The 25,667-nt window shown below is 35.9% G+C and overlaps 1 protein-coding gene across 17 annotated transcripts; it reads right to left on the bottom strand.

Moving 5' to 3' along the window:
- Positions 1 to 91: 91 nt before the first annotated feature.
- Positions 92 to 24,173, bottom strand: LOC122719494 (sodium bicarbonate cotransporter 3). Of its 17 annotated transcripts, XM_043945362.1 has the most exons (22): positions 24,132 to 24,173; positions 22,967 to 23,191; positions 16,424 to 16,554; positions 15,732 to 15,866; positions 12,729 to 12,867; positions 12,424 to 12,643; positions 12,183 to 12,306; positions 11,563 to 11,736; positions 9,342 to 9,445; positions 9,094 to 9,279; positions 8,436 to 8,642; positions 7,945 to 8,357; positions 7,715 to 7,880; positions 7,172 to 7,330; positions 6,893 to 7,042; positions 6,545 to 6,820; positions 6,074 to 6,463; positions 5,892 to 5,999; positions 5,611 to 5,745; positions 3,515 to 3,699; positions 3,310 to 3,433; positions 92 to 2,605 (listed from the first exon to the last, which is right to left on the bottom strand). In XM_043945362.1, the coding sequence occupies exons 3-22, from the start codon at positions 16,545 to 16,547 to the stop codon at positions 2,528 to 2,530; spliced, it is 3,597 nt and encodes a 1,198-aa protein (XP_043801297.1). In that variant the 5' UTR covers positions 16,548 to 16,554; positions 22,967 to 23,191; positions 24,132 to 24,173; the 3' UTR covers positions 92 to 2,527. The 17 variants fall into 17 exon arrangements, 13 of the variants coding, with proteins under 13 accessions (XP_043801297.1, XP_043801299.1, XP_043801300.1 ...); XR_006347626.1 differs by lacking the exons at positions 22,967 to 23,191; positions 24,132 to 24,173 and adding an exon at positions 17,116 to 20,965 and having other exon boundaries at positions 3,191 to 3,433; XR_006347628.1 differs by lacking the exons at positions 22,967 to 23,191; positions 24,132 to 24,173 and adding an exon at positions 17,116 to 20,965 and having other exon boundaries at positions 92 to 2,601; positions 3,191 to 3,433.
- Positions 24,174 to 25,667: the final 1,494 nt, after the last annotated feature.

The raw sequence follows: 25,667 nt of genomic DNA, 5'->3' as shown, positions 1-25,667 counted from the left end.
TAAATATAAAAACATTAAATATGTAAAATAAAGATAAATTGAGAGAAATGAATTTTATCGATAATCAATACTGTACTTTTTTTTTCTTTTCTTTTCTTTTTTTTTTTTTTTTTTTTAATCAGAATTTATCAGCAATTCCGTTAAAGAGGACTAATACATCGATTGCATGCATGGCAGCGAATTATATGATTGCAGCTGATTATATACATTGTTGCTCGCAATGAGTCTTCTCGCTTGTATGTGTTTGCACACCAATAATCAATCACAATTGTGTGCAATTTGTTTATCCTTTATATATCCAAGTACATACTGCTTAATTATTAACAAAATTATTCATTACACACTTTTCTATTTATGATGAAAATTAAATGATATCGAGAATGATGAACTTTAATATATATATATATATATGTATATATGTCTATATACAAAACAAATTGGTAATAAAACCTATAATTATTTGATGCTATACGATTACTATGCTTAAATTTATATTTTTATGCTTTCAACTTCGATCGATCATCATTATTTTTGAAAAATCTTTGGTATTCCATTGTGGTTATGCTGGACTAGATCTTCTAAATAATGCACAATATACACTTACGATATTTTTATAAAAAAGACGCAGTAAACATGTTTGCGATTTTTATAAAATATGCAAATTAAATGTTACTGCAATTAATATATTATCTAGCAGAATATCGTTTCACATCTCTTCATCATTTTATTAATTTTTTACATATATCTTTTAAAGAAGAGTTTCATTTATCTCGCACATGATATACAAAATGGTATTTTTTTTTGGTGTATCTTTAAAACAAAAGGCGTAAATAACGGTCTTTCTCAGTGGAAAATTTAATCACAACCAGTTAATACTTAAGCAGCGATTTAACGAACATATTTTTTAAATCATCATCAGAAAAGTTCGCGTATAGCTCCAATTAATGACTTCTTTCCCATTGCGAGCGTATACAGAACTGCAAATGATTTTTTTTCTTAAATATATACAAATACACGTAACATCAACACGAACGATTGCCTTGTTTCGTACTTTGTTGTAATTATATCAATGGAAATATTCCAATATATGTTGTATGAGGATGAGGCTTATTAATGTCCCTTATCATTCTTAGTCATTTAATTTACAACGTTTTTTTCACGAAATACAAAGAATTCAATCGTTCTTCATTTATCGACTTATCACGCAATTTTCGACTATATTTGTAAAGCCTTGGAAATTTAACGTGTATAATAATTTGATAACGTGTCATTTGAAAAATATCGTATTAAATATTCTCTTTTAATCTTCTCACACTAATCATTTCGCTTCCATCGATCGGGTCGAAAATCGGAGAAGAAAAATGACAACTTATTCGTGCAACGATCCGCATAAGTTTTTATTTAAATTTTTAAAAATCAAGATCGTTACACTTACTATGTGAAAGACTGCAGTATGATAAAAATCTCATTATTCGTTTCCCTTTCTTGAAAAAAAGGACATCCTTCAAGGGACGGCGTTATGGACATGGAAAAATTCAGTCATGCTAAAATTTTGATAAAAAATATGAAAAATGGTTCTCTAGTATTAATTCTTCCCGAATTTCATACAATTAAATTTCAGTGTAAAAAAGATGTACATTTATTCTATTAAATAATATTGATATTGTCGCTATTGGCCGGTATTATACGTATATCGAAAATTTTCAAAAAATACTCTTTAAGAATTTGGATAAAAACCAATCGAGTTAAAAAAAAGTTATTAATATTGCATAATTTGTTGGTCAAGGATGAATTTTGTCTATCTTTCGACTTTCTTTTTATGATCGAGGACATGTTGCATTTCGGCCAAGCTTCTCTACGAGACATCCCTCGAAGGAAACGTCGATATATCAAAGGGGTTTTCTTGGCATAGTTATCATGGGCACGAACTATCTTTAATTCATATAATCGTTAAATTACACGTTATTGCACACTGACAAGAATATTTTCATCAATAAATTCATGATTCAATAAATGACAACAATTCACGCATCAAATTATCAGTGAATCGAATCTTAAAGCTAAAACATTTTATTTTAAATTTTAATCATGTGCGTTTCTTCATTTTCTTCTTTTTTTTTCTTTTTTCTTTTTTTTATATGAATAAAATACGTTCATGTTAGTTACAATCTAGATATATGTCAGTGGCACTCATTAATTGCACTCGATCAAATTACAAATGCAATGAGATAAGATAGTCTTGCATGCGATTTTATTCTCTGTAAAAACAAAAAAAAAATTATTTTTCACTTATTTTTATCGCTGTTTAAACTTTCATATAGTGTTCCACATGCTTCAACTTGGTTATTGTTCTCGTGATAATTTTCTTTCAACGATTCACCATAATTGTGTTTGTATCTTGGCTGGCAATAACGCGTACGATAAAAATTAAAACATATTGTATCGATTAATTCGTAATGGAATCTTCGGGATATTTTAACGATTAAAAACGATCTCGCGAATCGTTCCCAGTGTAGCGTTGTTTTCGTTAAACAGAAGTCTCGGCCGAAGTAGTGCCGTTAATCGTTAACGGGCTGATGCTTTCCTTCGATCGTATCAAGTCTACCTGAAACGATCAAACCAAATATTTCGCATAATTTGCCGAAACGCATCAAAGACAAGCCAATCGTTTTAAACAAGCATTTAACGTACATGAAAATCGTTAAAAATTTTTTGAAATTTAGCGGAGCATCGAATACACTGAACCGTGATGGCAAATATTCGTTTAAAAATTGAATTTAAGCATATGTTATTATATCAAAACTATGTCACACGCAGATTACATTATCGCAACAAATAATATCGTTTTTTCGTACAAAAGTTCATGCAAATAATAGAATTAATCTACGATGCAACGATAAAGATCGCAAAGTGCAAAGTGAAAATTAAAATTAAAATATTGTAATATTAATATAGAGAACCGAGATCACAGATTCATCGAAATCTTTTCTGCTGCTTCTTATTTTGGTACTTATTGACGGATATTGCATGCTGCAACTTAATTATGCAACGTGTAATACAATCGAAAGTGGATCCGAAAATAGATCTTCTTTTCTATCGGAATCGTCATGGCTCCTAAGAAAAAAATCTATATCTAAAAGACGACTCCGTTCGAGGGTTCCGTGCAGCCCCCTTTTATACTCTTACTCACACAGTAGCGTACATGGGGGTATGTTGCATGCCGGTGTATTGGTGCTCTTGCTGTGTGACTTGCCATGTGATTTATCGGTTTGGTGATGGTGGTGGTGGCTAGAATTTAGAGTCATTTACGTTTGTCACCTTGATAGAGATCCCACTGTCATCTTCATCCTCTTCGGTCATCGTAGTCAGCCTCGTAGTCTCGTCGGCCATCAACAAGTTATCTTTCTTCGAGTGCTTTTTTTGCTTTCCCGCGCTAGATTCGAATCAATTTATCAATGTCACATTAAACCACTGAATGGTAATGGATTACTTCAGCTAAATCAGGTAAACGTACTTGATTAGTTTGACTTGTTTCATTTTCTCGTTGCCTTCATTTACTTGTTGCCAAATCCCTGTCTTATTCACTTCTTCGCTGATATTGATGCTCGCCATTGGAATTTTCATAATGTTGCCATTCGCCAATGAGATTTGTATATTACCTGATGGACCATATCCGATTGGATTGGATTCGTTTTGTTCCTGAGAGACAGATTGTAAATTCAGCTTCAATGCTTAAATCTCGTTAATTTCAAGGAGAGAAAAAAAAAAAAAAAAAAAAAAAAAGAAAAAAAAATTAAGCCATGCATTGAACTCAGCAAATCTCTTTGTACTACCATAGATTTTGGTATTCCATAGACTTTGAAGAACAGTGGATTTAGGTGTAAAAAAAAAAGCGGTTATTTTGGTTAGCATCGTTCGAGCTGGAAGATGAAAAAAAAAAAAGTGAAATTTGCATTCGGCTGAGAACGAGCAGGTGTCGCGTGGAATAAATAGCCTTCGTGACTCGTGCAGAGCCGAATCGCCTCAATCATTCTATTATATTATTCTTTTTATATACTTATTTCATTAATTCATGATATTATAATTACACTACCGATAAAACGAATCGCTGGAAACGATGGTCGAGATCTATGCCATCATTGCCACGATCATAAAAAATATATAAACACAGTGCACGACATCTGAAGTTCAGCGTAAAGGTGTAATCTTCAGCAGGGATGTAGATACAAATGTTAAAAATTTTCGATGCTGAGGAACTATGGACGTGCGCTTATGGTCACGTACCGATGACAGCCGCAGGATTCGACGACCCACTGGATACCTTTATGTCTCTGCCATTCTTTCATTTCCTCATAGATTTCTCTCTCATTCTCCGATTTTCTGAAGATTTTTTTATCTTTTATATTTTTTTTTTTCTCTCCCCCTTTCTATCCCCTCGAAAATTATATATTTCTCTGTAACTGTGTGTTCTTTAATTTGTGATGTTTATTTGATCTTGCTTCTTTTAAAAAGTATTTCGAGATTGAATGTCTGTTAAAAAGGAGGAGATATTTGATCGCTATTGCAGCGAGAAAAGATTTCTGTTCGATATCGAAGATCCATCCGATTCTAATGTATAATCTACGTGTATCTTACACGTGTCGGAGGAGTTTGGTGATTACATGCAAACAAAGTGTATGTTAATTGTATATTGTGTGCTGAACGTGTTGATAAATACTAAGGAAAAGTTGGGATTACAGATAGATTTGTGTGTGTTCTTAAACAACGATGTATTTTTCATATGTAAAGTAGGCAATGTGTTCGATGATACATTAAGCCGATACATCATGTGTCTCGAAAGATAATCGAAACATTGACTTCGTTATAGTTTTCCGTGTATTGTCGTAAAATGATTTTTCAGAAACTTAATAAAAAAAAAAAAAAAAAAANAAAAAAAAAAAAAAAAAAAAAAGAAAAAAATTTATCGTGTTTTTTCAATAAAAAAACTTATGTCAATAATGATCATACTATGATTAATTTCATATGAATTTTTCGATGATATAAATATCTTTGATAAATATACTTTCATCTATAATCGATATAATTTAACTACAATAACAAATTTATCTAGGTTTTAAAATAATTGTATCCAAAATGATATCATTCGAACGATGGTATAACTATTACATATAATTAATACTGGTCAGACCGAGTATTTTAACACGCGCAATTACGTATGTGCGACGAGATAATTATTTTAGTTGTAAACGTTATGAAACCATCGGAATACATATCTATCTTTTTCATTAATTTTTGTGCAGGCCATCCTCGTCATTCAGGCACATTTAATGGCAAATTATTATTGCTTCGATCGGAAAGACATTAACGAGAACAGCGAAAAGAGGACATATGGCGAGGAGTATTGTTTCGCTAGAACACGCGTAGCAAAATTTAGGCCACTTTCATACGATCAATCGTTAAAATATCGCGTTCTTCTTCGTGTTTCCGACAAAATGTGGACTCGTCGCAGACAGTTACCGTGACCACGGGGCAAATATTAGCCACGCGATCACTTTTTGTGTGCTATTTACGACCAATGATGATATTTAGTATTCGTCTCACGGTGCTAACCTCGCCGTTCTCCAATTGACGAAGATCTTCGGCATGTTTTTTGCTTGGTTCCGGCATTATATCGTCCAGGATCTTCAATTCCCGTTGCGTGAACATCAAATCTAAGGACTTGCGTATTCCAATCATCACCATCAGCTGCGTGAAATATCATTCGAGTGAGAAAAAATAATAAAAAATAATAAATAATAATAAATCATATAATATTCCTATAAGATAATAAAATACTCAATCAATATATTAAACATCGTTCTTGATTTATCATCGTTTGATAAATATCTAACCATCAAAGGGAAAAGAATGGAAGTACTGCTGAAGGATTTGATGATCCACAAACAGGCTAAACAAGTCAATTGTATCGTTGTAAATAGATGTACGCGTTTCAATGGTACCTGAAACATTTAAATCGTGAAACATTCGGATCGCACGAACAATTATAAATACTTATATATTTTAATTATCTCACCTGTCGAAGGAACATATAATCGGGTTGGTATTTAACCGGCATCAACATAATTAAAATTCTGTCGAAAAATTGAAGTCCTTTCAATGAAGCGACTCCCATATAAAGAAAAACGCCAAATAATACCGGCATAGGTATGTGTCTCAACATTGGTGTGAGTAGGACCGAACAACCGATCATCAAAAAGATTAAAATATGCGTTACTCGCTGCTCGCGAACACCAAGGAATCGTGGTTTTTCTCCTGGTGCGGCGCATTCCGATTCCAGTTTCAACGAGTTCACATGATTAATCGAAAGCACCGTTGCCGCTACGAACCAGGGTAATCCCATTACCGAGCAAATTTCTATCAGAATCGCGAGAACGAATAGATCCAAATGATAGCCACATCCTTTCTAAATACGAACAATACAATTTATGGATTTGGAATTTTTTAATAATACTTTGATCGTTTTTTTAGAATCAAAAAAACTTGCCTTTAATTTATTCTCTTTCCTATTTACTATCACGGCTGTGATTTGTTGATCCATAAAAATCAATATAGTACCTAACAGAGCTGGCAGACTTGCAACAATAGCGCTCCACCATGGATTACTTTGAAAAGGCCAGATTATCCATCCTCGATCGGCCAACGTTGGCTTGAATTCCGTTGGTACCTCGAGTTTCGGCGTCGGAATATTCGCGAAATGATCGAGAGTACTCATCGAAAAAATTGCTATTATCACCGCGAAATCACTAACGACTTGTCTGACCTACATTATACACGCGAAGAGATAAAAAATCGATGGTAATTGGTTTTACGCGACGCGTAAACGTATCTATACCTTCGATGGAAAGAAGAGAGCGTTCTTGAAGTCTTTGAGCTCAACGGATAACAGAAATGTGCCTATGAATAGTATAATTGACATGAGGAACACATCAGGTATATAGTGTGGTAAGTTGCAACCATCGCCCACTAGCGTACCGTTGTAATTCTGAAAGAAAAACGATTCATCAGTGGTATAACACTGTGTCGAGTCAGACACGGTCTTGAAATCAAGCTGCCGTTGCAGCAGTTTGTAATTTCGGCTAACGAGTAGTTCAATGCGTGACGTTCAATTAACCTGGCACGTTTTTTGATCGAGCGCCGTCCAATTAACGTTGTCGTAGCTAGACGGTAGACTGCCATTCGGCGGCCTACACCAACACTCGTAATCGAACGGATCGTTTGCATGGGTATTAATAGGATATTTCTTGCCGATGGACAATACGTTTTCAATGGCCTGAAATATAGAAATTTTTACTTGATTATATAAAATATCCTCTCTAAATCCTGTATTAAAAAGCTGATGGATTAAATTAAAGCTTAAGCTAGTAAAGCTACTATTCGATTTTAGCCACCACTTTCTCATCAAGATCGAGGCCAATCGAATCTTCAAGTTATTCAAGTTTCGAAGCCCGCGAGAAGCGCTTCGATTAGAAGCGTATATCTTGCAATTCGTGACCCAAATGCAGGCGATTTCGCTGATGATGCGATTCGCGAAGCACATACAGTTATATCCCATCCAATTAAGTCGCATCGCGTTAGAAGGACACGGTTGCGCAATTAAGATCCACCAAGGTAACAAAATTGCAAAATAGTCGAGATATAAGAATCGATTACTTACTTTGTAGATGAAGATAAACGCGATCAGAGTGGCGAAGTTTTCCTCTGTGAAACGTGTGATGTAGCACACGAAAGCACTAGCGTCGATCGCTACGAGAATTACCAAAATTAAGGTTATCCATGAGCCGATCCAAAAACGGAACGACATGTAGTTCCAATCCGATTTCCTATGAGCATACACAATTTCGTTACGCCAACGAGCAACGCCTTATATCGTAAGAACTCACTTACTTGCAGAATTCATAGACTATCGTCTCGAAGACTAAAACGGGACCGGTTGAGCCGAGGATGGTTAAAGGTTGTCCAGAAAAAAATCCATATCCGATACCGCAAACGAAACCAGAAACTAACGACTCCATGGCGGCCATATTTTTTCCCGTAGCCTCGCCCAATAAACCACCAAATGTGATTATAGGCGAGAGACAGGCAAAGTATAGGAAGATAAAAGAGGCTACGCATTGAAGAGCCAACGCGTCTTTGAAATCGGAGAAGTAAAACGGCGCTTTCCTCTTGATATCGTTTATCAAACCACCGAAAAGCTTACCAGACCTCGAGAGTCCGGATTCTTCCCTCAATTTTTGTTCATCAGCTTCTTCGTCCAGTTCTTCTTTCGGTTTTTCTTCTTTTGGTCGTTTTCTTACATCCTAAGCAAATTGATTATTAAAATGAATTCCTGTAAATATTAATTCACGGATCGTTCTTCGTCTGATCGTATATCGTACCTGCGAAGGAATGGCAGCAGGCGGTTCTATTCTGATTGCAGGATCCCATTCTCCTGGTGGTAGAACCGTGACCGCGTCCAAGAACTCGTCAATTCCGGCGAGAAGATGATTTCTGTTCTTCGCCTTGTAAGCCACATCGTGGAAGACCTCGTCAGACATTAAAGTAGCCATTGCACGACCAATCTCGTGGAAACCTGTGAGCCCTCCCTAAAAATCCATCGTATCGTTATTCCATCTAACGGATTCCATCTAACGGATCGATTAATTTATTTATCTCGTGTTTCGCTATGATCGATAACCGAAAGATAAAACAATTATCAGGAAAACACGACAAATGATTGAAATGAATTGGAGAATAGAGACAATCTCAAATGATATTTCTCGTTCAAGTTAGGTAGAAATTGTTTTGTGTATCGGACCCTCGAGATCGAGAATAGTTCAGGCAATCAGCGTGCTCAATTACTTCGTTAAAACGTTAATTACTCGAAAGGAGCTTTTCATCGAGTTACCCGAGAATCTACATTTCTACCCGATAGATATACACGATTGTTCTACTTTCAATGTTTCGTCGTATAATTCCGATATCCGAATTCGAATCGATTTATACTCAGACACGAATTATTATTTTCTTTGTAAAAAATCTTTGGAAAAATCTTACCGTTGGTCCAAGCAGAACAAATATAAATCTCGTTGGCACAGGAACTTCCGTCAAATCACCCATTATTCCAGCTTGGCTCAATCGAATGAAAGCCGATAGAGTTTTATCTAAAAAATCGACCTCTCCTACGAGAATATTGCTCGCCTCGGCTCCCGCTGGTATCTTCCGCATAAAATGCGTATTACCCTGATGAAGAATAAAGAATTATTCGACAGTGGGAATCAATTCGATCATTAAAAATTACGAACCTTGTGATTCGCATCTCCATTTTCTAAGGCGGACGAACTGTGATTTCGGCTAATTGACACGCTACTCGGACTTCGATCCATTCCGTTAGGGCCTGGTTCTTGGCCTGAAAGAGATCTAGCTTACCGCCTACTGCGTCTTTCCAAGGTAAAATTAAACGAGAAGACGAGAAGGCGCGTAGGCATTATAATCGAGGACTACATATTTTTCCGTTTCCTCTCAATTATCATTTCTATCCAAGACCATTAAAAGTTGGATAGCGACCTACATTCGCATGTCGAAAGCGTTTCCCAGTTGCAGGAATCCAATATCAAAGATTTTCCAGAATTTCTCTTATAGGCGATATACGGGACATAGTAGATTGCTTTTACTCCCGTTTTTTTTTTTTTTTTTTTTTTTAACATGAACGTTAATTTTCAATTCAAAGATATATTGCACGAAAAATAAAATTGTGCACGAACAATTTTTTTCTATTAAATGTCAAGACCACGTTGCACAACCCTTTCGAACGGTAACCAATACGGTAAAACTTTTCCGATAGATTGACCACGCAGCTGCAAGCACTCGAGGACAGAGTTGATTTTGTTTTTCGTGTTCTCACTTGCTCTCGATAATCGTTTGTCGATATAGAGGGATGTTATTTCGAGCGATGGTACCAGTAATGGTACTCTATAATCTGAATCGTTGGATTCCGACAACTCACGACACTATTCGTCACACAGATTTTCAGGAATATATGTCGCATATATATGGTATAGTTGTATAATTGCTACGGAAAATCTACAAGGTCACGAGATGATTATCCGATGTGTTAAAGAGTTAGAAGAGAATTGCAAGCACGATAAAGCAACAAGGAGATTACCAGGTATAGCAAGGAAACGGCTACCCGCATTCAACGCTGGCCCACTGCCGTGACTTGTTGCGCCGGCGATCGCCGGAGCGGAATTCGATTCCTCCACTAAAAATGAGCATGAAACATACACCAGGATCGTCCTTTATTTACAAAGGAAGGGCCCAAGAAGGAAGAAGAGGAAAATCCCATTTCGTCGATGAATTACGTATCGCGAACAGTTGCGTCTCGAGACTCGCTCGAAATCACAACTCGTTCGCGATAATTCGTAATTTGTAGTAGTTTTTTTTTTCTTTTTCTAAATAATAATCAAAATCGCGAAGAAATGAGAGGAAAATTAGTCGAAACTCTGAAAAGATAGATATTAGTCGATTAAAAAAGTGTGACAGTAGTACTAAGTATGATATCGAGTTAAAAGTATACATTAAGTCATATCGTGCATATTATACAATTAGAACGTAAGATCATGCCTCGTGATTAGTTGAATTGTAAAGGTTTCACCTACGCGTTCCCGCGATCGTGCACTTCCTCTGAATCGTTTCTACTTTACGATCAGGAGAGAACATGTATCGCTTGTAGTATTCCCGCGAATCCGTTGCTGCGTTAGTTACGGTTGCAGTAGTAATAACTGATATTCGTCAGACACGAGCGTTCTTTCTGAATCGGTTTTCACGATCCCGACCGATAACAAATCCACTCTATGCAATATTTAACTACTGTAAACATCGAAAATTCCACAGAGGAAGGAAAACGAAAATGGAGGAATAAAACGACGTGAGCGTCGATAAAGAGATGTTAATCGGGAGATATTATGTCATTACATTTCATAATATGTACAAAAGAGTGGAAAAGAGATAGAAAAAATACAAACTAAATATGGAGAGAAATACAAAGTGTAATAATAATTATAACAAGAAAACGAAAGACATTGATTTTTATACTCTATCAATTAAAATTTATATGAACAATAACCACCTGACAGTCTAACCTTTTAGTTGACACATCGCGAACCATGTTGTGAATCCGACCACGTGGGGAATGCCGAATTCGTCTGATTGAAAAATAAGAAACAAATGTGAATATCTTATACCACGATCGAAACGAATTAAAAAGGATGGATTTATATATCCGTTTCAATCATTTTCTTTTATACCGTGTTAAACCAAATAAGTTGCACGAATTTTGGCGTTTGCACGTTTATACAAATCGTCCGTGGGATAAAAATTGGTATTGATTAGTAAGGTTAAAACTAATTGTTGATACATGAGGAGGATTGAACACAGTTGGATAATAAGAAGGAACGTTAGAAAGCTGCGAAAGCACCGTAACCCAAGGCGATCTAGGCTGCTATAACAGTCTAGCCTATGTTATACCTGGAACCAGAAGATACGGTCCTTTCAAATCTTTCGTTTCTTTCGAAAGTAGAGCTGTGTTTGGATTTGGACAACTGCTGCTGCGAGCGACGGAGGGCGCGTAGGCGTCCCTACCGCGACGCTCCTGTAAATCTGACGTCAACAACGCATGCAAACCACACGTACAGTCGTAATCTGAAAATGTCCAGTACGTTTTGCATGCGTTTAATGTGAATTGACCTTGGAAAATGTGAAATGGCATCGGATACTTCAGATATCAAGGTCCACATACCGTAGATATATGTCCGATTTTTGTTCAACTTTGGCATATTAATGAATAAAAATAATAAAGTGGTTAAATATTTGGAATGGATGTTGGAATTTACAGAAAAACAAGATAAATAAATAAACAAATAAATAAATAAATAAATAAAATACGAAAAAAAAAANAAAAAAAAAAATATTTAAACGAATCGAAATAATCGAAGGATTATTTTTAATTTCTAAAAGATTTCTAAAAGATCGCACATATAACAATTAAATATTAATATTCATATGTTTAATAAAAATAATTATTAATATATTTAATAAAATAGTTAATCAAATTAAACTTGATTAAAAGTTGATGATAGCAAACTTACTCTTCGAAGAGGAATGATTTCGACCTATTTCGGCCAATGATCTGATAATAGGTAGCCTAGACATGTTGTTATCTTTACGTCTCTCGTGTTGATGCCGATGCCTCACCAGAAGAGCTTCCCTGACCTGCTCTCCAAATACTTTTCTCGTTAGAATTTTCACTTAAATGTATTACAAGAGATATAGAAAGATGACTCATTTATCTATGAGTTATCTACTCCACGAGTCTCCCTTTTCTCGTACCTTTTCTCTCGACTCGGCCGGCAACGAGCCTTTATTGATCATATTATCGAGAACCAAATCAGCAATCTGTTCAAGACTGTTCGCTTCCATGTCCAACATCACGGTCCCATTTAACAGCAAGCTCCTCAATTCGAAGAGGGCGTGTAGCGAGAGAGTCGCTACGTGTGGTTTGCTCCATCTATTTCCACCCTCCTCGACATCTTCCTCAAATTTGATCCACCTATGGTTAAGATGAATATATTTATCCCGGGAAAAACAAATTTTGTCGTTATCTGGAATAGAATTTAACAAGGGAATAAGATTACCTGGCTGTTTCCTTCCATTCCATCTCGTCACCATCCTTGACGAGCTCCTCCATCTCGGAGAAGAGAGGATGGGATTCGTGTGCATCGTCGCCAACTTCTTCGCCCAGGATAAATTGCACCCTCTGGGCTGGGGGTGTAACTGTAATTTTAGACATTGCTTCGTGAACCGCGAATTTCTTTATTGCATGAAGGAAAAAACGAACGAAACATAGATAAGAATTCGCGTGTACATGTAGTACAACTACTCGTTCGATTTAAAATTGCTTGAAATGACGTTGAGTAGCGATCTTCAAATATCTTAGAATAATCCGTAGAACAATTTCGAACATCGAATGATTTTGAGATGATTTTGAATCAACTTTGAAACGATCTTCGTACAACTTTGGGATGACCTGAGATGACTCTGAACGACTTTTGAATGACATTAATATGACAAAAAGATTTCGAGATTACACATTACACATAACACATGGTATGATTTTGAACAATTTTGTTAAATGATCCTTGGTATATATTTTATAAATGTATTTTTTGTCAATGCAACGACGTTCTCTGTCAGCTAAAAGCGCATTGCCTCCAGTAACAATAAAAATATGTTGTGCATATTGTTAAATAATCGGGAAGAAACGTAAAACATACATAATTCACAGAAGGTTGAAACGTTCGCCTTTAAAAACGCGAATCGTTTAAAGGGTGAGTCTTTGGAAAAAACTTTGAAAAAATAGAACAATATTAGATCGAGCAGTGCAGAATGATCAACGCAAACTTTTGCGTGCACAATGACGCATGAACACATGCACACGTCTAAGAAAAGTGTTGGAAACGGAAAATACATGAAAACCAGATGTACACAAAGAAAATATACATTTTCTTTATCGTTCCTTTGAATAATTACAAGCTGTTCTGTAATTACCGCATGAATCATAAGTGAAATCGCGTGTCGATATCGAAAAATATTTAATGAGATCATTCGTATTTCATTCGATTTAAATTGTTACGAAATATTTTCCGTGAAAAAAAAAAATATATATCGCAAGACTATATCTGCATTAATAAAAGATAATATGCATTAATCGCATCCCACTAACTATTGTAACGCTCTTTATATAACAGTAATAAACAAATTAATGATACATGAGTCACACAAGTTATACACAGAGCGATTTGATCTGATAAATATTAATCTTGTTCGAGATACATCACGCTATAACGTGAGATATTAACTACGAATCTAATCGAACTTAAATACCATCCCGCCAAATTGACGAAGCGATTGCAACAACCTTGACGAGATATCCTTGAATGGTAATTAGTTTACGTAGTTTCTTTCAAATCAATGGCTCATCGCCGATAGTATATTTAAATGATTAATGTAAGCAGTAAAATTCTGACGTATTTAAATATAAATCACGATATTTTTCAAACTATCTTGATATTCACGTACGAATGATCTCTTGGTAAATGTGTCCGTGTAAATAGTACATAAAATTTTGTTGCGTGTTAAGCTTACGTATCATCTCGCCGTCGGGATCGCAGATACTAGATAGTCGACTCCTTCGAGTCATCAGCAATTGTCCTGAAACGTCAACGATACAACAAACATTGACGCTTAATGCAATTTCGATTCTCATAATTACTCTCTTCACAATTTGATATTTCACGATGATTCGACGCAAGCGTCGTTTTATTTTTCTTTTTCAGCACGATCATCTCCTCAAATCTACAATCTGGAGCCAGATTTTTAATATTTATACGAAATATTGCGACGTAAATTCGAATAGGATTAAAAATCTCGATCGCAACACATTTTCCCGAATACCAAAATGGATAGAGATTAAAAACAACCGTGGCAAATCTAGATAGGTAGCCGACTTTTTATTAAAGTCAAACAATGAAAAAAACAAATAAAATTTTCTCAACGAAATATCAATCGAAAAGCTCTTTCCGAAACCCGAATTTCGTATCGTGTCAACCCGTTTTCCATAAAAAACAGAATAAATAACGCTTTCTACTATTCGCTCGCAAAGGGATACAAAGGATGGCTGCACGATATCTCTCGAAGGGCTGAGGCCCTTGTCGAGTCTCGATATCGGTCACCCTCTTGCATCCCGTGTGCCAAAGATAGGGTGAACAGCCGGAGAAGTCGTGACAAGTGGTTGGCTGGTTGCCATATACCGTTCAATAATGCCGCAAAGTGCAACATACCATGGAACGTTTACACGCGCACTCTACGCTAGCTACTTGAACGACACGGCCACCGCTAATGGGAATGAATCAACGGTGGGAATAGTTTTCAAAGTGATACGGTTCGTTTGAGAGTGCGCCTTCGTCATCCAACAGTTTCGTTTTACCGTCATCCTTGTCGTTTCATTTTTTATCTCTAACAATACTTTCGCGAAAGAAAGCGCGCGGATCTCCTCGCTATTCCGCGATCTTTAATTTGGAACGGCGTGGCAAACTTTTAGCGGTCGGAACATCCCTATTTACGTCGATCGAACGAAATAGCCGAGAAGCTGGTGAGAATTTCCAGCTCTCCTCGTGTCTCGAGTTGGAGAGGCTTTCGCCGTTTAGAGTAGATCTTTTCGAAGCAGCACGAGAGCGATTAACCGAGTTCGGTGTAAAAGCGGCGCGAACTACTTTAACCTCGAAAACTCGTGACCTATAAGAGACATTTGTCTCTCGTTTCTATTCGCGGTGGTTATCGATTATCCGGCGTATGTCGTTCCTCCCTTAGCCAAAGAGAAACAAAATGAGAAATCGGCCGAGACGAGATTAGATTGGCCCTCGCGCGGGTAGCGTATTAATCGAAACGATGGGCGTGGATTTGTCGCGATAGAATTTTATGGATTGGCTACCAATATTGAGAAACGAGGGGGGGAAAAGTAGTCTTGTTGCTGGAACACGATCCGATAAGTAGACGGAGCGAAGATTGCGACGTGGGAAAAGATGAGAGTAAAAAGCAAGAGATATATGGAAACAGAAATGCAAACGTCGACAACTTACTGGGCCTATCGTTGTCGACATTATCCTTATCGGCACTGTACGTTTGACGTTGAGAATGATGGTGCTTGTGATGACGACGATGTCTCCTTTCGCCTGGTAGATGCACGCCCACATACACCGTGTGCGCTCTGTGACCTGGAAGCAGATGAAAGAGAACTCGCGTCACTGGCTCCTCGAATCGACGTTCCTATGATTATCGATAATAAAAATTCATACAAGCGAACAGAAACAGAAATTCATATTATCGTCTTTTCTCTACAAGTACATATTTCCTCTGTATCTTTGACATGGACAAATATTTGCTATCCTGTTGCCTCTTTAAATTTCCATGTTTCTTAAATCTCTTAAAATAATCGATACTGATCCACGTTGTTAAAAGCCTGTCAAATAATCGAAATCGACTCGATCGTCGAATATCGACGATACAAGATCGCATCGGAACAGGTGACCTCGAATCCGATGTTCTACGCAGACGAGAATCGCGAATATTGGTGAACGAAATAATGATTTTCGAAGCACCAGCAACGCGTTTTTATGAGCAAACAACGAAGCCAGATCTGTGTATCCAGCTGACCTACGCATGAACAAATATTATCGGGCTGATTAAAGCGTAAGGATGCGAAAGGAGATTTCGATCATCGACCGAAAGAGTTTCTTATCGGTGAGAAAGAAATCGAAAGAAATTTAGATACCTTCGTAGTCTTTCTCGGTGAAAGGTTGATGAGTGATCCGAACACCGGGATCTTTCGGAGCTTCGTCGTCACCTGTCCCACCTGTGTGGGCCGCGCCACCTCCACCTCCGATACCCGGCTGCATCCACGGTCTAAAAAATAAATCCAACGCACACGTCAAATCAATATGATTAAAATAACAACAAATTTTGAGAAAATCGTTCCAAAGTTTGAAATCGATCATCCGTCCCAATAATATAATCGTATCCCTCTACGAAAATTGAAACGATGTTACCTTGGATCCGCCGCAGTTGCAACCAAGATTAATTGCAATTTTCAAAAATGACTGATTATCGAAGCGGTATCCGCGTCGACTCGTCAGCTTCGCTAACAGCTCTCGAATATACGCGACTCTGCGCGAAAGTGACCGATAACGTGTAAATCGTTCCCCCGAAATTGTCTTTCAGCGGCGTTTATGAAGGAAAAACGCGCGTGGGATTTGTGGAATATGTGCGGAGACGGTCGTCTGCTCGCGATTACCGGCGATGCACACGCGATTTTATAATAATTAAACTTCCTCGACGGGAAGTACTTTATTTGCAGCACGAGCATGCACGTTCTCTTATTTCCCTCTTCTCGCTTACTTTCCAATCAATTTTTACACGTTGTATCGTAAACGAAATTTATTGATTATTTCAAACAGAGCAACTTACGACGAACCACTCTTCAACGATCCCTCACGATCCATATCTTTTCCCTTACGAATTTAATTGTCCACGGCGTAGACTCGAATCGCGATAATAGTTAACAATGCCTCACGTTTTATTCGCGAAACAATAGAAGGAGTTGCGTGCGATTCCGCATCGCATACGGATCGTCTTTGATTCCTTCGAATTCGATTCGACTTCCAATTCGACTCGCGTCATCTTCGCGAGATAAGCGGGGATAAGGTGAAAACGCGCGATATCCGGTCGCGTTAAAGAGACGTTTGTTTTCGAATCGATACCACTCATGAGTAAACGGAAAAATTGCACATTGTACCGTGAAATTCTAACAAGTGAACGAAAATTACCGAGGAGGGACACTGTTACTCGATTATGCGTAATCAGTTGACACGTGCGATCCTAAACACCGAGGCCGATGATTACTAAGCCGAAACAGTTTCGTTCGAGACGTGTGTCGCAGATGTATCTCGCGTAATAAAACATCGTAAAAAGCGCGGCTCTTTTGGGACGATACGATTTTTTCGACTACGCAGATCCACCATGTTCGAAGAAGGATAATAATGATAACAAAGATGTTTAAAAACTCGACGAGGAGACGCGAATTTACGAGGGAATCGTGAACGTTTTGCGTTTTACGAAGAGCTTTAAACATCGAGACTCTATGCGACGTACGATCCTTTTTACGAATTTTTGAAAACTTATTCTTGATTTCGTTTAAAACTTTCTTTCATCCTCTTCGTTAATATCGTTTTTCCAACTTTTTCGCAATATCGTTGTTTGCATAATACGTGTTGGGATAAATTACTTTATAACGTACAATTTACACTTTACGATTTAATACCGTCGTAAAAATGACGAGGAAATTAATTCGTAACGCAATGAATTTGAATGATTTAAAAGGCTATTGAAAAAACTTGTATATACAAAGGTGTATGTTGCAATAGCTAACCATTAACGTGAGAAAATATAAAGTTCATTATCGAATTATGTGTACAAGGATAGTTATTATTTCATATTTACCATAATATATTTTGCGTATGTATTGCTATTGTTTTCTCCTTTCGATAATTAAATCATAATTTTGAACGAACGAAAAATCAGAGGAAAATGGATCAAAATTCTTGTTTAATTCTCATTTTCTTTTGAGATTTTTCTTTCTATCTCCAAAACCAAAAATAGAGAGTGTTAAAGGAGAATCTTTTATCTTTCAAAATCGTAACTTTTATAAAATCATCATAATATATATTTATGATGAAATGAAAGTTTATTTTCTAAATCTCTTACACCTTCCTTTTTTGCCATAAAAAAAAATGATAAAACTTTCCTAGTTATCTAATAATATTTAATCGTCTAAATCCACAAGATATAATGCAAGATAATAATGAAATTGCAACACGTTCAATGATCACATAGAACCATGACATTTTTCTTTACGTGTATGCGATACATTATCACGATAACTAGATATATACATATATATAGCAATCATTCATAAGATAAACATCGTAATGATAATCTTCAACAGGTTTCTCAGACTATTTGAATTTCTCCAAAGCTCGTGAAAGTATATATGGAAGTTTTCAAGGCTGATTATCAGAATGTCAAGATCGTGACAAACGTTAAACGGTCAGCCGAGGATTAGCAGCTGTCAAGTGGATAATTACCACGCTATGATTATCTGCGTTCTACCTATGTGTACATGTAATATATGTGGTTTTACATAATAGACGGTCCTCTTGTACGCAGTTACGATAAAGGGAGAGTGGGATAATAAATGAGGGGAGCACACGATAATTGTTTAATTGTTGGAGGTCAACCTGGTACCTACCGATATAAAAAAAAACACGAAAGAGGATCCGCGAATACGAAGGAATTCGATTTCTCGACGCTTCTGATATCTAACGGATTAAAATTCTTCGCGTTTTCGAGAGTTTCACCGAAGGACAAATGTCAAACGATCGATGCACACGATGAATTGGAGGCATTCTTGAATAAAACGCGTCGCGATACACGTTGCTGAAAGCGTACGAAATTTTCAACGATCGACTGGCAGCGGGAAGATTCGTCAGACCAATGAGTGCATTAACGAGCCACAACAACGTCAAATGAAAAAGTCCTTGTGATATGATATTTTTTTGTGATTCGAGTAACGAGCATTGTCCGCAACAAAGTTGTACCACTCGTTCTGAATATCGGTACTTGTAATTGGAACGTAAAAATGTAACGATCGAAATAATAGTTCATTAGCGTCCTTTATACGATCTCGAGGCTCGAAATAAATTTCAAATATGTATTCATCGCGAGCTTGAGACAATTCTTATTGTATTGTAAGAGTTACTTTAAATTGAAAATAGATTTGAGATTAAAACGAGTTGCTCTCATTGATAAGAATTGAAAAATTGATAAAGAATAGAAAGATCGATTCAATACATTTTTGAATGTATTTGCCAACGTTTCAGAGAGAATCATCATTGAAACATCCGATAATGCGGATCAAAAAAAAGTCTGCTATGCGCCATTCGATTTATAGCATGCGGAAGAGATCGTAATCGAATTTGGATTTTTGCCAATTTCTTGACACCATCTCTTGAATTTCAACCGATTTCTATATCAAACACTTATCAGAGTATAATTTCTTCGTTGGAACCATTTATTTCCGAATAATTGGTCAACTAGATTGTTGGAACGACATTGTTCCGGAAAAACAACGATGGGTTTTTGAATTTATTCTCTTTACGCGAAGAAAATATCGCAATGAATACCGTGGTACGAAATTAACTACGATTTTAAACTTTGTTAGAAGGAAAATTATAAAATAAGATATAATGAAGACGAAGAGATATTCGATTTCCACGAAATATACTTTATTGAGAATCAATTCCTTCGTTATGAAACGAAGGTTACGAAATCGAATGATTTATCATATTGATAATTTGTTATTTTAAAATCTTTACATTTCGCGCTATTGCATGTAATTTTCGTCTATTTTTTTCGCAATATTTATTTTATCTTTTTTTTATCGATATACTTTCCGGCGTGAAATTACGTAAAACGCGTCATTTTTCGCAAACGATCTCTCCTTTATTTGCCAGACAAATTTTATTCAACGAATTTTCAATAATATCGTTTCTGAGTAAAGAAAAAACGGATAATTTTGTAAATTGATATTCATTCAAAGTCCAGTGATGATAGATCGATGTATATACTGCATAAGTCGAATGAATTGAAGGATAGACTATACAATAATGCTGATAAAAGATAATATAGTTTTTAAATTTCAATTTAATTCTCATTAAACAAACATGTTAATCCAGTGAAAATTTTAGGCCACGTATGATCCAGATAAAATGAAATAAATAAAAAATATTAAAATGGAAACTAAAATGAAATCTTATTGATTTACATATTAATAATAACGAAGATAAAATAAATGATAAAATAATGGAAATATACAAAGCGCGTTTAACTTAAACACGATAAGAAAAAATCAAACTTCGACAAACGACAATAAATATTTCTATATATATACCCTATATAAGAGTATATCTACAATATAGACTCTATGACGTTTCTTTTTCCCGAAGAATCAAGAAATTATTCTCAATTAGAATTACTCTCAATTAACAAAAGAAGCGTCCCCTTATCTCGCTCGACTCAATTACCTTTCGTTTTCCATTTTAAAAAAGCAAAAATACGTAAACGAGAAGATAAGACATATCAATCGTTTTCATTATATCATTGGCGCAATAAGTCGGTAAGAAAGACACGAGCCGCGAAACGATGCTCAAAATAATTGGAAATTTGCATTCTATTTCACTTCACGCGTCTCCAATCCTTTGTAAATCGAATCAAGGATAAATCTCGTTACCTCGAGTCGTACGGATCGCACTTGGAATTCATGTCCGTCGATTCTTACGTCCGATCTTCGAGCAAAGAAGAGGTGTAACACGTTTACGATCGAACGACAATCGGTTAAAGAGTTGGAAATCGGTCGGTCAAAACGACGATTCTCATGGCCAAGTGTTAGAATAGCAAAGTAAATAAAGACGTAGGTGTAGGCGTGAATGCACACGCTGACAGGCTGACTCGCTGGCAGACACAAACGAGGTGTAATCGAGGTCCGGTTGATCGCACTCGCGCCCAATACACTCTTACACTCGTTACGTTGGTTACACACGCACCATTAACGTACGTCTAAGCAGTACGATGATCACCGATCGACTGTTTACCACCGGCTGACACTGGTGTCTCATTTGTGTCATAAAGGCTTTCCATCTATGATCGGAGCGAGGAACGCTAGCAGGCCAGTAATCGCGCGTTTCCCTAGTAATGATCGGTCGTTCGTTTTACATAGCTACTGATAAGTCGACTCCAGATAATGATTACGTATTTTGATCCCGTGCTCCTCAAATGTGGCTCGCTTCGCCACGATTCATAGATTTTTCATCAAATTTGCGCAAATGACCTGGCAACCGACCTTATGAGAGCGCGATAATCGATTTATCAATTTTTCGACTTTCCAGATCTCTGAACGAAACGATTTTTGTCCCCTTCGTGAAAGAGAAATTTCCCCTCTTTTCCATAGTCTATTGGCTACCAGATCAATAACCGATATTCCCTAAGAAGAAAATCGAGCATGTAAGCATTGCCACGCGTGTCGAGTAAATAGACGCAATCAATTCTCGTATAATCCGCAAACGTTTACGCTGAGAAATTGATATCGCGTTGTCTATTTGTTCGCTCTTTACGATTCTTCGCTAACTAACTCTTTAAACGAACGATTTTTAAGCTTGCTTTTTTCATTATAACCAAGAAGCCTATTTTCGAGTATACTCGTTCCTTTGTTGAACATTTCGTAAACGAACAATCATAAATCGGATTGTTATGTATTGCAATTGTTTTCGTAGTCATTGAAAAGTTACTGATTTGAGAAATCCGTGATCTATCAGATATTAAAGAATCTAGATAGTAAAGATGAAAACTATTCGAAAGTTGACCAGTTAGCGTCAAAAGTCGAGATATGGATGATTATTGTAAGAAAATTTGATTAAGGTGGGAAAGCTGCAAGTGAAGCGTCTCAAGAAACGTGCACGAGCTGTTGGCCTTTTACTCATTATCGAGATAATGACGATGAGCTGATAATTATCGATAAAAATAACACGGTTTGCAAGCAGATAGCTCGCGGAAAAACACAAGACAATTATAATAGGTGCGCTTTGAAAAAATTAAATTGTTGAAAATTCAAACACTATCAACTAGTTTGAATATTTTTATGTATAGTTATAGCGGGTAATTAGCGGGTAATTAGCGGATAACACAGATTTACTTTCAATCCAAACAATAAAGGGATTTCGCTTTATCATCGCATTAAGTCCTTTTTGAGTAACGTATCATAGTCTGTCTTTTTAGTGCTAATCAGTGCGACTGAATCTTTAACAAACGACGTTATGTCAAGTTGAAACGATGCTTGCCCGCTTTGTCCGTTTTTATCGTTCGATTAGATCCATTGTTTAACGACCGATTCAAGAAGAAGAATGTTAATAGCGTTTAAGTGGAATATAATAATAGATAAAGACTCGGAAATTCGATAAAAAGATTTTATAGAATGGTTACCCGGAACTATTCCATTATTTGTTCGATTTCGACAAGGAACTCTTAAACATTATATGTCTCGTTTCCGAATTTATCGATTAAATTCGCTTCGACCGGTCTCGCTAACAATGATTTCACCGATCTTTTCAAATATTTGAAGTTTCGCGAAAGCTCTGGAATTTCTTTGTTAATTCCAGCACTGATATCGCGATACTAAAAGAAGGGAAGCTCGCGTAGAATTACTCACCTTCTAATTTGCTGAAAGACTTGAACGTCCTTTGATCACGAGCTGTTTTTTTTTTTTTGCAACACGATCACGTTTTATCAGACAGCCCACATCATCGCGCGAAATCTCGCACGTTGGCGCACGAATTCGAACAATTTTGCGATTTTGATCGTTCTTCACCGGAAGCACCGATATCCACAATTAGGATGTCATTTTATATTCTTAATGAAAATACGAAGATATGTGCTATAAACAGAAACGGAACAAAATATAGGACACGTTTGTATCGATAAGGAAACGCGAGAAAGATATCACGAGTTATTTGTCATATATTGTACGAATAAAAAAGATCAAAAGAAGTTCAACGACGTGTTTTCGAAAAGAAAGAAACCCGTTATAAATTTACGCCCCTCCCTATCCAATATCTCCATCTTGCCGTTTCAGAATCGAAATATAAAAGCGATCGACTGCCTCGCCCTTTCTTTATCTCTAAATAGGAAAAAACCCAATAATTTTCAAACATTGTACTTACAATAAAAATAAAAAAAACTTTATCTCTAAGATAAGCGAAATCTACAAAAATATCGTAATACTTGTTAATTTTTTTAAAGATTAATATCTTTATTATGAAATGTAATTACTAAAAAACGTGTAATTAAATTATCGTTCAAATTAGATAAACAGAGAAAAAGATCTTTTATCGTTTGATCGTTTTCATTCAAACATCGCGTATTAAAATCTTTTCATGCTTTTTGGCATACGATAATTTTTAATCCCTTTTCCATTTCTAAGCATTGTCTCGCTTTTCATCGATTCAACTTTCCATTCAATGATTAAAACGAATAATAAACCGAAGAAGAAGCGATAGAGCGACACTCGCTGAAAAGAGATAGTACAGTGGTAAATCGTTCGGCGAAAGAGTCGGCTGTGACAGGTGTCAGGCCGCGAAACGATTAGAAGGAGAGGCAAGGGTCAAACACCGACAAAGTTTAACGCGTGAGATCTTCGAGTTTCTCTGAGGATTGTAGTTGAATGTCATGTTTTCACAGCTAGACGGAGAAAATAGATCGTAATGTTGAATCGAGATCGAATCGATGATAATTGGAAAATCGAGTGGCGCGAGTATACGCGATTTATATGATAGCATAGTCGTTGAACCCCTGATGTTCTCTATATTCTGGCTCACTGTATGCAAAGGATCGAGCGAGGAACGTGCGGCGCGTATCCGCGGCGCGAGCATACTGCTACTCGCGAACGGTGGAGGCAGCTTCACCCTCTTCAGTATTGATCCACGTGGCCAGCTCGACTCTTTCCGCCACCAGCCCCACCGTCACCTCTTCGCGACCGTCCACCGACCGATGGCTACCGATCCATCCACCTCAAACTGTTCATCCCCTTTTCTCTTTTTATTCATCGTTCTGTCGGTCCATTTATCTTTCCTCCACCGCAATATTCCAAATAAGAAAAATTGATAACTTTGATTGGTTGGCGAGATAAATTTTAAATATGGAACTATTTAAACATATTCGAGGTGAATTTTGTTCGCTTGCTGACATTTAATTTGCGAGGAAATAAAGATTCTCACTGATACGATTTTATGTTGTTCTCGATAAAAAAAAATTTAAATATTAAACAATATATATATATATGAATAGAAGATTTAGAATAGAAATTCATGTTGTATCACTGACGTTATTTTAGATTAAAGTAAGATCGTTGTAGAATCGGAAACTGAAGTTACGGAGATTATTCGTATAAATGTACGTCTTTATTCTATTTCTACAACCCAAACATGTTGGAATGATAATATATTATAAATATGTAACAAATATAATATATATATTTCATTCCAGATAAATAAAAGAATTTTCTTAAATCTTCACTACGAATGATAGATCGTTAATTTAAGATTACTCCAAACATACATCAAATTTTTTCAAAAAACTTTAAACAAGACACGAAAAAACTGAAAAAGTTGATAAGAAAATTTTAACACAAAAAAATTATAAAAGCTCGATATTATTGTAGTTAAATGTATATTTATACATTATCTCACTAAAAAAACAAATATATTTTCTTAAAATACATATGTTGTTGTTTAAATGCTAAATTTTTTAATGATCTATAAAAAGTGATCTATAAAATCACAAAAAATTATCTTATAACGATATACTGTCTAATTTAGATTAGACACAAACAAAATTTTATACAGATTTATCTTACGAAATTTATATTCTGAAATACCGATCGAGGAAAAATTAGTTTTCCTATTATCGACGAAGAATAAAATAGATTTCTAAAATATCGATATTTCAAAAGAAAGTGTTTCTTCTTTATTTTTTAGTATAATATATATAAATAAACACTTACATCGCATATATAACTTTTTTTTAAGATTCCTGACCGATTTCTACTAATCTAAATCTATTTGTTTTTAGATTAAGAACTACTATAATCAAATTTTTCATTTTGAAATGAATAATCCACGTACCTTCTTAATAAAAAAAAAAAAAATTTACTTTCAACCACAAGTCTTAAGAAGTCAAGAAACTAAAATTTAAATTATTAATTATAATAAATTAAAAAAATATGCATAGATTTTATTACTATAGAAAAAAATTAGAAAGATATGAATATATTAATAAATATCTTAACTACCTTCCAAATAACTTAATGGAAAAATCAAAATTTAATAATCGCGATGGCAGCCAATTAGCTCATA

The sequence above is a fragment of the Apis laboriosa genome, unplaced genomic scaffold (assembly GCF_014066325.1).
Source record: "Apis laboriosa isolate Shangri-la unplaced genomic scaffold, ASM1406632v1 scaffold79_cov154, whole genome shotgun sequence".
In the NCBI taxonomy this organism is placed as follows: domain Eukaryota; kingdom Metazoa; phylum Arthropoda; class Insecta; order Hymenoptera; family Apidae; genus Apis; species Apis laboriosa.
Note: the sequence above shows the minus strand (reverse complement) of the source record. Positions and strands in the feature narration are given on the sequence as shown.

Coding starts and splice junctions, on each gene's coding strand:
- LOC122719494 (XM_043945358.1), bottom strand. CDS start 17,150: ATGGATCGTGAGGGATCGTTGAAGAGTGGTTCGTC. Junction 12,644..12,728: donor GAATGGAAGGAAACAGCCAG/GTAATCTTATTC, acceptor TCTTAACCATAG/GTGGATCAAATTTGAGGAAG. Junction 5,746..5,891: donor CCATTCTTTTCCCTTTGATG/GTTAGATATTTA, acceptor TATTTCACGCAG/CTGATGGTGATGATTGGAAT.